Here is an 18,710-nt window from a genome sequence, read left to right on the forward strand (position 1 = left end):
TGAGTCCTCTGTGGCCAATGAGGCCATTCTGCCTGTTTAAACTAGATGAATGGATAAGTAAGAGAGTACATTTCTGATGAGAGACGTCCTTTATCATATCTACTGTACTGGATGACTTTGCAGTCAGGGTGTAATCAGCCTCTCCAGTGGCTACCCAGCTCAGCCTGTGCTGGGGTCAAACTCAGGTCCTTCAGCTCTGTTGAAGTTTGAGTCTTTATGTCTATCTTCTTCACAGTGCTGCACATTTGTTTCCCTTGACAACCTGTCAAACATGCTCACACCCTTCAGCGTCTCTCCCAGTTTCTCACTCAAAGCGATACCATTTTCAGATCAGGTGTTTTCACACAGAGGCTGCTGCAGCATGAGCCATTTTTGGGGTATACCGAGCACATTCCCCTTGCCTGTGGGATACAGTGGTGAGAAAATAGCCTATAACAGAGAGCGAGTCTAGGCAGGCCACAAGCCACTACAAATGTAATGGAGACATTATGGTCCCACCAGGAGATGGAGACGGAGCAAATGACTGCGCAGCTTCAGTTCATTCAAGGACAGACAGGTGGTCAAAACACTAAAATATCCACAGATGTCGGACCCCTCACAGGTCTCCTCACTGTGTAGATTTGTAATTTGTGACACGGCCAAAGTCAGCCACCCAAACCAGGATGGAGGTTTGCCTGCTCTGCATTTTTCCTGTACAGTCACACAAAAAAGATCAGTAAAACAATAATTAAACAAAATGTAAATTAAAATTCAACAAATACAATAAGCTTAATATAATGAAAATTAATACACGAATAAATCAAAATAAACATAACCAACTAATATAAATAAATATATCAAATAAAATATGTTTAAAATTTTATTGAAACGAGACCATTAATGAGTCAATGAAGAAAACATAAACATGACCACAGCCAATAAATAAAATCAAAACCAACGAAATAAATAAGCCAATAAGATAAAATAAGATAAATTAATAATTAATCAGTAATGCTTTATATTATTCCTTAGTTAATATAGTATAAAATCACTCAGAGCATCAAACAATAATAATTGAAAAATAATAATAAAATAAAATAAAACTTTGAGATTAAAACAGTTCAGACAAAGTCACAGCATTGATTTCAACCAGCGTCTAAACTGTGTGAGGATGAGGAGCGGATATCAAAGGTGGTGAATGATCACGCTCACTTCCGCTTTGAAAGCGGAGCGGTGTGTGTCTGGAGAGAGTCGCTGTGGCGATGCCGAACCACAGATCTGCCTCCAGCTCACCGCCGGCCGGATCTCTGCTGCACAGCGACCAGTGTTTGCGCCGTGAGCACCGTGGACTAGTTTATCTGCGCTGTGGACAAACACACGAGCGGCCCTGCGTGACAAGGATTTGGCTTTTAACTCCCTTTGTTTCCTGTTTGACCGCCGGCGGAGGGAACTTTACGCAGGAGGTGGGGAAACAGCAGGTGAGTCTACGAGGCTCCACCTGAGGGATAATTCTCTTCTCTAAATTTGAAACCAGTTTGTTTTCTCCTCCCGACTCCACTTGTTGATGGGGCACTGACGGCCTGTCCCGGCTCTCACATCACGGAGATACTCTTATGCGTAATTTGGATAAACCCCGCTGTCCGGCGGCAGCTCGGAGGAAGTTTTAACCTGTGAGGTTTTGTTGCAGATGGTGGTGATGTTTGGCGACCGGTAACAGCTCTCGCCATCAGATCACGTTACACTGGCTGCTACCAGGTGAGCAGCGGCATGGGGAACCAGATGGACAAGCTGTCGCATTTAAGTTACGCAGAAGTTCCTACAGTGGACCCGAACGGCGTGGACACGGAGGACGGTCCGCGGATCGGCGTCTCTTACATATTTTCGAACGACGACGACGAGCTGGAGGATGGCTGCGCGGTGGATGGCACGGAAAGGGACCCGAATCAGGAAGAGAAACAGTACGATCAGCGCGACGAGGTGGAGTGCGCCGTCTACAACAGAGACGAATGCATTTACGAGAAGAGCGTCAAGTCCGCCAACCTGGAGGTTTACTCCCCGGAGAATCTACTAAACAAATGCAAAGCAGGGGACCTGGTGGAGTTTGTGGCCACCGGTCAGTACCCGCACTGGGCTGTGTACGTGGGGGACTTCCAGGTGGTGCACCTGCACAGAGCCGAGGTGAAAAACAGCTTTTTGACGGATGCCAGTCAAGGGAGGAGGTGCCGGATAGTGAACGACTTTTACAATTTCAAAGCTCTGGGTCCGGACATGGTGGTGCAGAACGCGATGGAGCAGGTGGGCTTGAAGGACCGAGAGCTGAGCTGGAGGAACTCCGAGTGCTTCGCTGCCTGGTGCATGTTCGGAAAGAGGGAGTTCAAAATGGGTGGGGAGATACGGATAGGCAAACAGCCCTACAGGTTGAAAATATTCATGTCTGACAAGCATTCGCACGTGTTGGAGTTTCAGAGCTTGGAGGACATGATCATGGAGAAGAGGAGGAACGATCACCTGGGCAGGACAGCCGTGCTGCAGGAGCTGGCCACTCATTTCAGCAGCGTGGAGGAGATAAAAAGTGATCCAGGCAATGACTGATGTCTGCCTGTCTCATGCTCTTCAAATTAATTGCTTTGCAAGTAGAGTAGCCTTTACCAAACATGAACTGTTACACCTTGCTTTAATCTATAGCAAGCCTTCACTCCTTCACTTTAGTTTTAATTGGAGCGTACATGCCATCTTTCTACTTGGACTCTGTCATTTTAATTACGGTCCATGTTTTCACATACAACAATGTTATTGCCTTAAAGCCACAGCCCTCAATGCTTCATGGCCTTAGCAATTATGAATTCAATTATCTGAGAGTAATTGAATTAGTAGATAGGCTTGTTCGTAGCTCCAACAGCCCCTCCACTCAGAATGTACAGTTTTTATAAAAGCTTTACACGTCTGTCTTAAACTGTCATGATTCTGTAAAGTAGACCGAGCGTCTCTCTATTCATACTGTGTCCTGTTACTTGATCCTTGCGTGGCTTGGCTTCATCCCTCAGCTCACCCAGACAGCAAAGTGTCAGAGCGGCCCGCTGAGTACAAGAAGGATTTCTCTCTGCCTTTAAGGTTAATTCTCACACCAGCACATCTGAGGAAAATGCCGTGGAGCTGGTCTGTGTTACACTGGTCAACGTCTGTCTTAACTGTATCCAAAGGTCAAGTAAACCATGACTCCTCGATGCATTTTTGAAATGAGTCTTCTGTCAAAATTTTATTTATTTTTTTCACTTACATGCACAAGAATGATAATTAGCTCCTGGAACACATTATTATCCGTTGGATCAATACTGAGTGTCTGAAATGCTCGTCCTGTCGTCTTCATGTGGTCTCCCAAGTGTTTCTTGCCAATTAGTGTCATTTGCTGGGATTGAAAGGTTAATCCTTTAACCAGCTGCAGAAGACACATTTTCTTAATTATTGTCAAAACAGAGAAAATGAGATTTAATCCCCCCCCCCCATTATAGACATATGAAGATCAAAGCTCATTGTTAGTTGTCAAACCACATACCTTCTGTAAGGAGCATGATTTTACCCAACGTTTTATTTTACACCAGGAAAGTCTGTATTACTTATTACCAAAGAAACTTCCCAGTCTCAGCAGCCATGTTGCACAGATAGTGAGCTAGCTTGGGGTTTAATCCTGCTGTCTGGGCCTCACAAAGTTGGCTCACTGAGGCTGGTTTTATCTAAAGTGTCACGGCTGTATCGTATGCCACAGGATGAACTACTTCCTCACCAGTTGACTCTGATAGAAACGGAACACCTAGTTCTACTTGGGAGCTGAAACAATTGGTCGACTAATCGATGAATCAGTAGAAACTATATTTTAAGATGATTTGCTTTTCTGTTTTATATCATTTTTAAATTGATGGTTTGGGGTTTTTAATGTTGGACGGGCAAAACAAGATATTTGAAGACGTTCCCTTTTAATAATGAAACTAATAGATGGGTGCAGCCTAATTTCACAGTATCATGAAAGACTGATGGTTCCAGGGGCCAGCAGGAGAGGGCACATACAATTATAAATGGTTATATTCTTCCATGCACAGTAGTTGAGCCCCAAGTATTAAAATGTGAACAAAATTACTGCATTCATCTGAGAGTAGTTCAGGGAAAAATAGCCCCTTGAATTAACAGGAGGAGTCTTTGGATGACAAACTTTTTATAGAATGACAGAAATACACCACCATGATTGCTTATTTCAGAACTACAATGGATTTGCGGCAAATTTAGACCATCTGCCCACTTTAGTATGAAACTAGGTCTTGAAACAAATAGCAGATGGCAAATTGACCATAATAACAATAAACTCAATTTGTTGTTGCATATAAATCCCACTGCATGGTTTTTGTAGGATTTCTAACAGTGCATTGTTTTCAATACAGCCCTGAAGAACACGATTAAACAATGTTTTTACAGCCTCAGTGTGATGAAACTACATTGAATCAGTGGAAAGAATGCTCATTGTGCTCAGACGATGGCAGCGATAAGCTCACGTAGCTGTAGTTGTAGAAGCCGATGTTATCTGCAGTTTTGCACCGGTGATTGTTAGGTTTTGTTTTTCTGTGTTAATTTATTCTCATAGTTTATTCTTTTTGAGAGAACTGAAATGTCACTGTGAAGGCTAACTTTGATTTCCAACACAAAGCTGCTCCTGTGACTGGAGACATCATAATAATCCTAACACATAAAAAAAAATCATGTGAATATTCTCTCTCTTTATCTTCAGAAAATAAAAGGTGATTGTGGCCAGACTGATGTGGTGAGAATGAGCACCATGGCCACAGGAGGAGAAAGGCGACCTTCATCAAATACAGGCAGCTGCGGTGTGGTGGACTCCTTTGTGCCTCAGCAATTTTTCAAACAATGATCACAGGTTTTAATGCAGAACGACTACATTGAATTATAATAGCAACAAGAAGTAAAGCTACAGCTTAAAACCTGTATGTAAATACATCTTCAAATAAGACTGTTTAACTTGAAATCATCTATGCTGGTCTGTCAAATCTGTAAATATTCCTTTCTAATGACCACAGGGAACAGTCAGACTTAAATAGTGTGTTCTGTGCAGAAGAGCACACTGGCAGCTATCTGGCTGCTTTAGCCCACATGCTGTATTTCCCCGCAGTTGCTTTAATGTCCCTTACAGCACTGTAATCAAATTAGGTCTTGTCAAGTTCAGCCTTTCCTAAGTCTATTAGACAATTTTATATAATCATTTAACAAGACAGGAATGCAGCTGTGCAGATGTTTCTGCATCAGCTTCAGTTATAACCTCAGTCTTCAGTCTCAGAACATCCTGTATGTGAGGTGCAGTGCAGATAGTTGAGCTGTGCGATGCAGTTCTTCAGATGTTTTTCTTCATCTGAATGAGAGATGTGTGGGCAGGCCATGCTGGCGCCTGGTTCCTCTCTGCGTGGGGTTTGCATGTTGCTGATTGTTTGCTCAGCTCAGTTTCAAGACTTTGGAACCATTAATGTAGCGTGCCAAACCTTTTAGCCTCTGCAAATGAAGTGATGTCTACCTGTGACACCTCGTCCACACATTCTGTCCTCAGTGTGGACATGAGCTGTGAATTTGATGAACTGAAGACATGAAATTGCCCAATATTTGACAAGCAGAAGGCAGAAATCGGATCATTTAATTTCATCTCAACAGTGCTAAAAATCTCCATCTTATCAGGACATTTCTGTCTACAGTTAAATCCTAAAAACCTCTTTTTCTTACAAGTGAAAAAAATGTAAGTTACAGTGAAGCTTCAATCAAAAGCAGAAAGAATTTTCTGGAAATGAGTGTTATGTCTTGAAAACAATAAAATAAGAGTGTAGAAAAATGAAAGTTGATTTTAGAAAAATACAGATTGATTTACATTGGAAAGTGGCAGATGTGTTTTCAGAGGAGCAGACTTAAAGCGGCTATAAGTGATACTTTTTCAATAATAACAGTTTACCAAATGAAGATGTATGAACATTGTGACAATGTGAAAGAGGGGTCACTTGTAGTGATCAACAAACAGAGGATGATCAATTGCAGCTAATCTTGGCTTTATGGAGGTTTATAGTGAGGTTCTGGTCAATGTTTAGCTGTCTAGCATTAATAACACTGGATGGCAGACAGTCAGCCATTAAGTGGTGAAAATCGGTCGGTAGAGACCAAAAACAGAGATAAAAGCAAGTAGATAATGAACATTTGTCAAGTGGTAAGAAACACAACACCAACTGTTTGTGACTCTATACCTGATGTATGTGTAAATAAGCAACATTTTACTAAGAAGAAAGACCTTGAAGTCATCTTACCAATGCTTTTGATAGCATGTGCTGTACATTAGTCAACACTCAAACTCTGGACTGTGTTTTGCTGTTGTGGCTTGCAGGCTCTGGAATAGCCTTCCAAGATTTAAGGTCAGTCAGCAGTGCAAACATTGTAAATGCCAGCTGCGCGTCTCCATGTAAACTGGCCTTTCATTGACTTGTGTGTGTGTGTGTGTGTGTGTGTGTGTGCTCTTTCTTTGTTTGTTCGCCTTATGCTGTGTTTTTGTTGACTTGAGAGTCATTCTGTGACACTTGTTATATGTAGGTGCTTTAGAAATAAACTCCCTCTAAACTTCCTGAGATGTGAGTCAGGACTAAGGTGCTCGTAGGTATGTGAGTGACGCCTGTGTCCTTGGGATAGACAGATCCCGGGTGTTTCCCTCCTATTGTTATACAGACCATTCCTCCTGCAGTATTTTGGGTGGGTGTACGGTCTGCTCTTGCAGCTCTTATGGTGTAGCAGCTGTGATCCAGCATTCACCATCTCCCAGGCCATTTCTCTTGATAGGATGTGATAGCTCGGACAGAGAAGAGGCAACCCAATTATAATCAACTGTCAACGCTTGCCTACAGGTACCTCAGCCTGCTGCTGCTCCTGTGTAGGTTTTGTTTCCATAGGATGCTGATGAATTGGTAAGTTAAGCTGCATTTTAAGACAGCGATAAATTGGAATTCATCCCCCACTGTAGCTGTTGTGCGTGATATGTCTACAGTAGATGAGGAACAGAAAGCCCTGTTTTCTCAATTTTATATTCGCAGTCAGAAATAATTTGATTTCCATCTGTTTACTGCCTTCTTCACACTTTGTATATGCAGTTAAGTGGATGCAGATTACCACATAAACAGCCAAGAACAGTCTAGAAGTTTCATCTCGATGCAGTGGCCCCTTCTCTCACCTCAGTGATTATTTAGCTTTGGATGAAGAGAAAATTTTCCAATCTGTTATCCAAACACAACAACAAAAGAATGTCCCATTAGAGACCAAAGCACAACACTCAAGGTGTTATTTGACCTCACAAAAATCCCCAAAAGACTTTTTATACAAAGGCCAACAGCATTTATTATCAGTTTCTGAGCTCAGGAGTTTCTATGATGATTTAGTAAATGTGGAATATGGTGAGACAAGACAATATACTCCTTTTCCATCAGTAGGAAAAAGCCTTCATCATGTCTTTATGTATTAAAGAAACTGTTTTCAGGCAAAATATCTTATCTAAAAGCAGTGACAGTAATAAATTACATTTTAGTGTAATAAAATGTTTTTATTTTACTTTTGAGTATTTTTAAAATCAGTAGTATTAGTATAATCAGTATTATACTTCACTACATATCAAGTCTCACCTGTTACAGAAGTAGAAGAGTGTTTGTGGCGGCAGGAGGGCAGAGCTCCAGAGAGGTAGTGGGCGATGCAGTCTCACCTGAGCCGGGCCAATGGTGGTTTGTGAACGACACAACAGTCGATAATGATGCTGTAAAATTTAGGATAACATCATTATGGGGTACGGTTAGCATTATTATGCTTTGGTATGGTTAAGAAACAAGACTGTGTCTACCTTAATTAATCACTGATTTAACGCACCACCTGGCACCATCTAACACACCCATGCTATTGCGTGAACAACAGGTGCATGCTGGGTCTGTGTAACAATCTACATGCTGAAATGCCGATGATGAATCCTCAAGGTGACTTTTTTTTTATAATAAAATGAAAGATATGTCTCAACCATATTGCTACATGTCAATAATGTAGCTTTAAAAGTGTAAAGGTCGGTAGAGAAATTGGTGTGTTGAATCAGTGCAGCATCTAAAAAGAGACAAATTCTTGCATTAATACAAGTGCACACACACAAACACACACACACACACACACAAACAAACTCATACCTCTATAACAAAACAACATTGTGTCCCATCCTGGGTATCTATCAAGTAATCAAGTGTGAATCAGCCCATTGAAAAGTTTAAACTGTGCTCACATATTCTCGTAAATGCTTTAGGATTCCAGTTCCTTTCTCTTCCTGGCATGACCTGTTTGGACAGACAAGGAGGATGTTGGGAAAGTAAAGTGATTACCGCTGCCATGCTGAGAGTGAGTAATAGCCCCCTACAATGGCAACACATCCTCTCTTTGTGTGCTCGAGTCATGCAAGGAAGACTCCCCAATGCCTCGAGGACAAGTGTTCAAGTGTCACACTTGTCCTGGTATGTTCGTGCAAAACACTCAGGAAACAGTTTTGTTTGCTTTAACAGATGAAAAAAACACTGAAATGCAACGCTATGTAAAGGAGAGTAGCCTCTGTGGCCACAAGCAACAATTACTAGAGCAAAGCTAAAAGATGGTGTAACAAAGGCACAAACAGGGAAGAGTTGAAAAAGTCAATGATGTGATGTAAACAGCAATATGTGTCTAATGTTAGCCATCATAAGCTAATGGTCACACCAGACCAAGTAAGGCGTGTAAGAGTGGAGTTTAATTGCTTATGTATTTAACTCTTTATTTATAAGAGAATAATTGTGTTAATTTGTCATTCAAAAGTCATTTTAAAGCTTTTTTTATGCATTATTTTTGAACTATGGTGTCTCTTGCAATCAAGTCGAGGATTCACTAAAGCGCTTCCACCACATTTCACCGATGAGCTGGCTGCAGCCTCTAAAACATCCCCAACACACCACAATTTTGGATTCAGTTTGTCTTCCTCTAAACTTTCCCATTTCCTCTGACCTGGAAGGCTGCCTGAGTATTTTTTGCCCAGAATGTTGCCTGAAGCTGTGGTCTTTCATTTGAGGTCCACAGTCGAGTGGCACAGCTGAGTGGCTCGAAGAGGCAGGTGGCTTCATTGTTTATCTCCGCTGTTGTCCTGGTCTTTCCCATGGCAGCACTCGCTGGCAGTGGCTCTTTGAACTGGTCATTTTCAGAGGATAAGACTTTGCGTTTGCTGGGGGGAACCCAAGTCACATAATTAAGTTGCTTTAAATGATCCCGGTTGGCTTTACACAAGCTATTAAACTCATGCAGACCGGTTTGTTGAAGCTGTACTCCTTTGACTAACAGGGTCTGTAGTGGTCGATACATCAGTATCAGTATGGTATGTCTCATTCATGTTATGGCACACTTGACCTGGAAGTCACCTTGCTGTATGATGTGAGGTGTGGGAATCTGTAACCCAACAGTGAAAGTTTTTCTATTCAGTATTAACACATGATTCAGCTGCTAAATTGGAGGACAGAAGAACGTGTGAGTGTGGAGTGTGTGAGTCAAAGGACGTGGCAGCCCAACAATTTCTTCTTATCGTATCGCTCCCATATCTGTTTACATAGCTGTATGCTCAGGCAGAGATCAGCTCTGAAAGGGCAGAACACCACAACCAATTAGACAGACTCTTTAGTATTAACGAATCTCATTATTTCTTCATTGCATTTGTGTATTTTGCAAGGACGCCACACTTTTCCCTTCATCATTTCAATTAGCAGCTCCTGTCTGAACAGCTGGATGGTGATATCATTTAATCTGGCATGGTTTAAGGTTTCAAGTTACAGAGCACTGACATCTTCTATTTGCCTTATGCAGCATTATTTGCGGCCTCTTCTACTACAAATAGAAGTTGTGCATTTCGAATTCAAAAGTATTATCAGCAACATTTACTTAGAAGTAAGTAAAAGTACTCATTATGCAGAGAAATGGTGTCAGTGTTTTAGTATTATACAGCATATGATGTTTCTGGATTAATATTACAGCGGCATTAATGTGTATGTTGTTAAAGGTTGTGCTAATTTCAACTACTTCATCTACTTTTGGGAAGTTTAGTTTGGTTTTCATGTCACTGTTGTGGTGCTGTCATGTGAAAACCACAAATCTCTAAAAATTCAATTAAGTATGAGATTTGCATTGAGGAAAACTAAACCTGTCACTTTATCAGACAAATTCAAATTCAAAAACACTTAAGTTGAAATTGTCGCTTGACAGGAAGGGTATGGCAAATTTTGATTTGAAAAGTAACTAAAGCTGTCAGACGAATATTTAAATATGAGTAAAAAGTACAATATTTGCTTCTGATACGTAGTAGGCATAGGACTTTCAAGCTGATAAAATATAAATGCTCAAGTAAAGTACAAGTACCTCGAACATGCTACTGGTGCTGAATAACAGCTACGATGAATCAGAGCTCTGACTCATTAATTGATGTTTTGCATAAATTCCAGACTGTGTGAAGTGAAGGTGCATTGAGCGTGCTGTCTCTGTCCTGTGCACACATAAAATCTCTGAGATCAGACGAGAATCGATGTGTGAATTATACATAAATATGCAATATGTTAGCGTGTCTGCCAGATCTTGAGGGCATATTACAATTGAACTCTGCTGCTCTGGCTGCATTATGTGACAGATTCTGCACAGACTGTGCCGGTTTGAATCCCTCCAAGCCACAGTTGTTCCACTGTCTGAAATAATCACCCTTTTTTTAGCATCTTTAGAGGCTGTTTAAAGGAAAAGAGAAGCGTACAAGAAAGGGTAATGGGCGGGAAGGAGGTACTTCAATCGATTTGCATTCTGCCTCTTCTCCTTATGCACCCACAGTTTCCCCTTAACAAATAAATTAACAGCAACTTTCATGCGGCTGCCTGAGTAATTACTTGTTCAAAGTGCGATGCTTGAAAGCACAGTAAATTGTACTGGGCCACGTTGCCAATTTTCATATTAGTTATGAATGCATGTGAGACTTTCTAATTACTGTCATCGGTTCGCTCATAGTTATTTTCAAACACAAGGTAATTCTCAGAGTTCACCAGAGTGAACCTCATCTTTCCAGCTACAACAGCTGGCTTTTGGCCTTTTGGAAATGTGATTATGGATATCTAACTCTGGTTAAATTATTGATATAAGACAAAGCACACATTCATAATAGCATAAAGGGAGAAATTGTTTCTCTACAAATGTGCACTTCTTGTTTTTTTTCTAGGTTATTACCCAAATATTGCCCTGCTCTTCAGACATTCTGTTTTATTGGATGGGTAGAGCACATGATGCAAATAGGCCGTAATGACACATTCTCCTGAGCCTCTGCTGAAACGGAGAATATTGGTCATATAATTTTGATGGCGGATGGAGTGTAGTAGACGGGTAGATTGTGGCAGCGGCAGCCCCACACTGCTGGGCGGCTGCAGACAGCTGAGGGCACGCTCTAACTACCACATACCATCTGTCTGGAGATCTGGGGACCAAGGTGTTGCTCCAAATGTGTGTCACTGTCATCTTCATTGTGAAATTGGAGCAGGATGGCAATCGATCACTCTCGGAAGCTGATCTCGGGTTGCTTTTCATTTCTCACTTCAGCAGCTGGGGTCAGGGTTCAGGCAAACTGAGATGATCCAAGACAGAAAACTGATGGTGCATAGAAAGAGGAGAATTTGAATTTTATGCTTGATAATCAGCTGGGACTTGGGTGCCCCTTGTGACTTAATCAGCTAGCAGTCCTGTCTCTCCACAGTGTTAAGGGCTTCGCCTTACCTGTCTCTTCAGAGAAGCCATTTGTTCAGATAGAGTGTCAGTGTGCTGAGCTTCTTCTGCTAATGATTCTACAGGCGGTCGAGGTGCTGTCACTAACAGCTTTGCCAAAAGAGAGAATTGACTCCTCTGGTATTGTACATAATTCTGCAGAGCTCTAACTGCAGGGAGGTCAGCCAGCATGTTACATGACATATCAGTATTACATTTTTCACTCTCCTGTTTAAACCACTTGTTCTCACTTGGCTCTGTTTCCTTGATCTGGTTGCGTCTGGTGAGTGCATTAGGCCAAATGAGCATCCTTGTGCTAATTGCTTCTCATTTGCATAAATGTGTGGCTTCCAGATGCCAGGAGAGTTGAAAACAGCTGGCTGGGTCACCTCCCCGGCATGTGTGAGTGAACTCTGACCTTCGTTGTGGCTCCAATTCTGTGTCTCTTTGTCGGCAATTTCATTTATTCAAATCCCTTAATAGTAACAGGTGTAACTGATATTTTTATGATATAAAAATTGAGCATATGTGGTGTGAAGGTTGTCATCTGTAGTGAGAAACCTGCAGAGAATTATCACCTGTCTCTGAATTTTCCCTCAGCTCTATGAAGTGTTTTAGTGTCTACAGCTAATTGTTTTGGTTTTATGTTCTGCAGCTTACCCACACTACTATATTTGTTCCCTCTCACCCCTCTCAACGTGTTAGTTTTGGCTACAGCACACATCTTTTTCCCAAAGTGGCAAAAAAATCTCTATATATATTATATTATAACATCTTTCAAACAGCAGTGGATGAAATTAGATGGTTGATTCTCATTATTTCCTTACCCAAACTGTGTAGGGTAGAGGATAAACTGACAAAAACACTGTTTGTGCCTCTGGTGTTCACCATGTGGTCCAGCTCCTGCATTGCAGCTGCTAACCTTGAAACCCAATACTCACCCAAGGCTGGTATGATGGAGAAAATGAGTCTGACAATCAAGCTTAACCTTAAGAAAATATCAGTATCTGCATATGTATTTAATGAGAGGGAATTTTGTTTGGAAGTTTTGAGGTATTCAAAGACAGTCAAGCAATGCAAGCTTCAGAATAAATCACCGGTGAGGCATTGTCGGAAACACTGTGTCATATTATGGTGTGGTGTCCTTTTATCATATCGATTCTTCTGTGCACCCCAGAAGCATTTCATGGACACTTTTTTTTGTGTGTTGCTGTGAACATCAGTGGACAAAATGTGTTGTTGTTATAATCTTTACTGTTTGGCTGTTGAAAAGACATTATTAATGTAAATTGATATATTCACATATCCAGTATTAGAAAAGGTTCTGTGTTTGATGTAAAATTGCAGCAGTGACTTTCAGATGAGGATAATAAAACAATGGTAAAATATGAAGGAAAGCAAACAAACCCAAAGAACTTTCATCCATAATTCACTTTGGTATCTACCAGAAGTGAGCTGCTCAGGTACGTTCACTCTGCATTTGTATACCCAGTGTAGGTAAAGCCGAGAATAATGAGCTCACACTCATGAGGTGCATTTTCATCACTCTCTGCCTGGTGGGTCAGCGAGAGCTGAGGAAATTCCAGCGCTTCAAGAGGCTTGATTACGATAATAACAGCAGCACAGAAAACAAGGGATCAAGTCTGTTACGTGGGGAGTGTAAGGCTCTCGAGCCTTATTCTGATTAAGTCAAGGGTGTTTTAGCAGCATGTAATATCAGAGGGAATGTTAATAACAGCGTGAAGTGACACGCAGTGCCGCAATTAGAAAAACAACTAAAGTATGCTCCAAATTACACTGCCTAGTGCAGGTAGTTCACAGTGAGTTTATTTAGATGTTTCCTCGTCTACTGTGTTTGGCACTGACTGCATTAATGTTGATATCAAACTACTGAGGCATTTTTGCTGCAGACATGAGTAAAAGTTGAGCAGTTGTTTCACAGTCAGTCTCCATCTCATGGAAGCACATTAGCAGAGTCGTATCTACATTGGCAAACACAAGGGAGCCTGCAGTGTAGATGACTGAGTTAACGCTCAGTCATCTACATTGTTTGGAAGAAAAAGCAAATGTCCTGTTATTCTTTGCTTTGTTGATTTTGAGGCTTGCTGGTTTTATTCCTGTAATTCAGTTCAGTTTATGAGCTCGCAATGTTTGTATTTGCGCTACCATAAATAAACTCAAATCATTTTATTGCATTATTATTGTCCTCATACTAACATATCCACCACAAATCAGTCCTCACATTCAGTGCCTCTTATCACAGGAAGATGCATTCATGGCTCACATCTCAGGAAAAGTATGGCCAAGCTTTCAGGCCCAGCAGGAAGCAGGTTATGAACCCTATCATTAGGAGGAAAATGTTACTGTGTATATATATATATATAAAAAAAAACTACACAGAGATGCATTCGTAGGGGTTGCACAGAACGATGCCATCAAGGTAACTTACCTGTCCTTGCCTGACTGAGGCTTGTACAGGACGGAGTCTGAGAATAAGCCTTGCATCTTCCATACCCGAACCTCAACCCATCAACCTCTCCCTTCAGCGGCAGGCGCATGTGTCAACCAAGAAAGGTCCTCATGTTTTCTGAGGTCAAAGTCATCTGTCAGGCCGGTGAGATGGCTGGCTGGCTCCGCTGAGGTAATTGGTGGTATTGCTGCCTTCTAGGAGAAGCTTGACAAAAATCTTGCCATGTGTCAGGGAAGTTCGTGCGGGGAGCGCATGCTCTTGCTCCTCTGATGGCTGGTTGTGCTGAAAACCAAACATGCTGAACGTGACATGACGCACATGAAAGAGACACACAGTCAAGTGCGGCAGCAATCAAAGGCTGTTGACAACATTTGCTCCAGACGATATAACCGTTACATGTACACACGAGGAATTTATCACCCAGAGAAGTCAGAGGAGATGTAAAGCTGTAAATTGTGGCTATAATGATGTTTAAAGGGAGGGCAGACCTGGAGTTGTATTGCAGTTAACAACGGATGTGTATGACTGAAGAGGTGGTTTGAAATGTGACATATTTGTGTCTTAGAAATCTCCCCTGGAGATGTTTTAGCTCCAGGCCAGGGATAACTTCCAATCACATTTCAAGGCCAATTCTATGGTTGCCAGGATACAGACCTTCATATAAGGAGTAGTTTCAAGTCAGGCTTTATGAATAGGTGACTACGGCAAGTAGTGACAATCAGGGAGATAGTTAACCATCTTCTAATTCTCTTATTTTAGCTCTAGAATGGATGTTACATTTCCTGTCCCTTTTGTCTGTCTGCTTTCTTGTCAGTTAGCAGGATATATGAGCAACTAAGAAATGCATTTTCCTAAAACATGGAAAGTTGGGTTGTTGACCAAGATAAAATGAATTATTATTATTATTATTATAAAGCCTGTGACCCTCTTGCTCAAAATTCTTGGTTTAAAGGGGAACTGCACCATTTTCACACATCAAAGTCTGTTGACGGGTCTTGGGGAGTTCCACTACATATGTCAGGAAGTTGTATAAAATCTGACAATTTAGCCCCTAAAAATTCAAACATTTCCCTCGGGAGTTGTTGGAGACCAAGAGTGAACACTGGCTCTACATTTATCAGGTGCCCAGAAAACACAGAAACACGGCATGAGCCTAAAGCAAGACATACTTGTGCAGTAGTTTTTGTCTACAAATGCTTGGGAAGTGTTTGCTTTAATAACAACCAAACCTGTGTGGCTCACTTTTCCAGCTAGACCTAAACCTTTTAATCCTCCCAGTGGTGTTTGCTCGGCGGTAAAATGGCCTCAAGGAGCACAGGGAGAGGCACATTCCTCTGTTCGCTTTAAAGCTCCGCTAAAGGGAAAGCAAGTTGTCTTTATAAAGTGCTAGTGACTGACCCACAAAGACTTTCTGTCCTAAATGGTACAAAACCTTGAAGTCATAACTCTATTAATCAAAGGCTGACCTCATCTTTGTTGCATAGCGGGAGATTTTTAACTGGCAGAAAGAAATGAAGGTCTTGTCAGTGTCCATCATCGTGTCCCACTGTCGTCCAGAATACGAGAGTCATCTGCAGCCTGTCTTAAAGAGCCCGTAACTGGCTCCAGATCTGACGCAAGATCACAATATTTAGGACCTGGAGAATTGTGTATAAATGGAAACAAATGAAAAGTTCAGTTTGGTCACCAATGATTTTTGTAGCAAGTGATGTATTTAGTTGTAATTCATTGCTGAATTTTAAACATCTGCTTCAGTAGCGGTTATAGTAAAGGAGTTTCCTCACTCTGCTCTCCTATCAGATAGAGCAATGTCGATGTGTCATGTAGCGTTGCTGATACCGTGTACTCTCTCTGCAGGACTGCCACTTTTCTTTGCTATTCATCACTTGCCTCATAAATCTTTCTTTCTTATGACTTTAATTTAACATTAGGTGGAAGAGAACACATAAAGCCAAGCATCACAAACAGATAAATTCCTTAGTTCTTCCCTTCACAGACGCACACCAAGCCGATAATCTTTTGGCTTTGGCGTGATTGAAGGTCTGTCCGAGCTCTTTTGATGTTGCTCAGCAGGTAGGTGCTGGACTGCAAGATGAGAACGGGACTCAGAGGCCCTAAGCAGCTGCGTGCGGTAGCTCGGAGAGGTGCGACCTTCAGACAACGGTGGGCTTGTGGGATGTGGACGCTTGAAGGTGGGGTGCCTGGCTGGACAACACTTCAATAGACACCTGCAGCTCGCCCCTAATGCCATCTCATTCCCTCTTTCTTGGTTCAATGGAGAATGATTGCAGAGAGAGAGAGAGAGAGAATGGCAGGGATGGAGAGGTGGAGAAAAGGGGAATAACTAAGATCACAGACACAAGGGATGTAGAGAGCCAGAGGAGACAAAAAAAAAGATGAAAAGAAAGGTTAGACAGTACAAAAACAGACAGGACAAAGGACAGAACGGAGAAAGAATAAGTGGAGAGTGGAGATTTGTGGCTGCAGTAATCTATGGTCACTGTATTTATATAGCCATAACAGCCATGCTAACAGCTCTGTGAGGCTGTACTCAAGCACCGCAGCACTTGAGCTACATGCTAACAACGGCATGCTAACATACTCACAATGAAAACATGTTGATGTTGAGCAGACACAATGTTTACTGTCTGAGTTTAGTGTGTTAACATGCAAACACATGCTAATGAGCACTAAAGACAAAGTAGAGCTGAGGTTGAAGGGAATGTAATCAGCTCCAATTTATTGAAGAAACAGAAATTTTGACCTGATGGGGATCACAAAAGACATTAGAATAGATTAGAGTAGATCTAATGGCAATCTATCCAATAATTAAGATATTTTAGTTCAGCTTAAGATTGTGTTGTGTTGTGTTGTGTTGTGTGTAGAAAGGAAATAACACACTCTAAGACTGTACTCTAAATGCCTGCTACACCTTTCACACGATCCAGGAGGAAATACTGGCTGACGGAATCAAACTCAGTAGAGAGGTCCCACAAAATTAAAATGATATCCAGAGTCATTCCAAAGAAAGTCAATTCTCGCACACACACACACACACACTTCTCACCTCTTCAACAATTTATTAGAAAGAGAGTCAGCGTTTCATTTAAAGGAACCTCTCTCAAACACGTACATCATGAAGTGCCACACTGCTTAAGTACCGTCCATTACTGCATGATAGTCTGCAGCTGTGTTAGAGGAGGTGTGTCCATGATCACACACAGCAGCTCCCTCACCCAGGATCCCCACAACTGTGAATATATCATATCACATATGTGAAAGACAATACAATACCAGTAATTTTAGGTTCAATGGTATGTATATATATAAAACACAGTCTAAAGACGGTAACAAGTCACTGTTACCCTTAGCAGAGTTGTCTCCATACTGTGGTGCATCTTAAACCTGTTTGGAATTTGTCAAAACTCATGTTGTGATTGAAAAAGATGTGAGAGAGCAACTTTGTCCAGGAGCTCAGCTAAAAAATTACAATTTTGAGATTGGCTGCGAGCTATTGCATTAAGTACAGTCCAAGGGTGAATCACAGAATACTTGAATGAGGAAGGTAAAAGAGAAACTCATGGAGAGAATCTGCAGAAGCTGGTGAATTAAAAAGTGACTGAAGAGGTTTCTAGAAGGTGGGATGAGAGGAAGACGGGGGAGTAAACAGATCAGCATCTTGCTTACATGTGGTGCGGTCACAGTGACCATGGGAACATTTGTGTTTAACAAGAAACCAGTGCTTTATTTTCACCCTTCAGGCTGTTATTCTTGTTATTCTTAAGTCGCCACTACACACAGTGGAAGCATGAAGAAGTGTGTAGTTAAGAATTTCACAATGACTGGATGATTGGGTGCTTTATTGTGCTGTCTCATTATTAATCATCTCTTATTTTTGCCTTCAGTTCCCCTTTTCTTTTTTTTTGACTCTTCTGTTTTTTAAGTCAGCCTTGAAAACTGAGTTGCTATTAACCTTGAGGAAATGATTACTCTCGAGATCCACTGACAGCATCACTTAACACAAATTATGTATATAGTGGCCTTAACCTTTAAGTTCCTCAGCACATGCAGTTGAAGCCCATAGAGAGGAGAACAGTTAGATAATGGCCTTGCGAGCTTTCTGATGTGCTGCGATGCTCTCCAGCGCAAACGTAATTACGGCCTGACAGCGGGCGGATGCCCTCACAAAGGCCCAATAATCAGAGGCTGGTGATCGGAGCATGCAGCTCATGACCAGGAGAGGCAGTGACGCTGAAAAGTAATTAAAGTCACCCGCAGAGTGGAGCCATGCAAACTGCACTGCCAGCTTGCTACAACCCCCCTTTTTGACTTCTTGCTGTTCTATTGTTCCCTCTCTCCCTTTCTCTCCTCAGTCGTGTTTCATTTTCTCTCACTTCCTGCTGCTGCATTTCTC

General features: G+C 41.7%; 1 protein-coding gene across 1 annotated transcript; it reads left to right on the plus strand.

The window, feature by feature from the left end:
• The first annotated feature begins 1,218 nt into the window (after positions 1 to 1,218).
• On the plus strand, positions 1,219 to 2,720 carry lratd2a (LRAT domain containing 2a). Its single transcript, XM_070846834.1, has 2 exons — positions 1,219 to 1,457; positions 1,667 to 2,720. Exon 2 carries the CDS (start codon positions 1,747 to 1,749, stop codon positions 2,569 to 2,571), a length of 825 nt encoding a protein of 274 aa, XP_070702935.1. The 5' UTR covers positions 1,219 to 1,457; positions 1,667 to 1,746; the 3' UTR covers positions 2,572 to 2,720.
• The last annotated feature ends 15,990 nt before the right edge of the window (positions 2,721 to 18,710 follow it).

Source organism: Pempheris klunzingeri, chromosome 16 (genome assembly GCF_042242105.1).
Source record: "Pempheris klunzingeri isolate RE-2024b chromosome 16, fPemKlu1.hap1, whole genome shotgun sequence".
In the NCBI taxonomy this organism is placed as follows: Eukaryota; Metazoa; Chordata; class Actinopteri; order Acropomatiformes; family Pempheridae; genus Pempheris; species Pempheris klunzingeri.

Coding starts and splice junctions, on each gene's coding strand:
- lratd2a (XM_070846834.1), top strand. CDS start 1,747: ATGGGGAACCAGATGGACAAGCTGTCGCATTTAAGTTACGCAGAAGTT.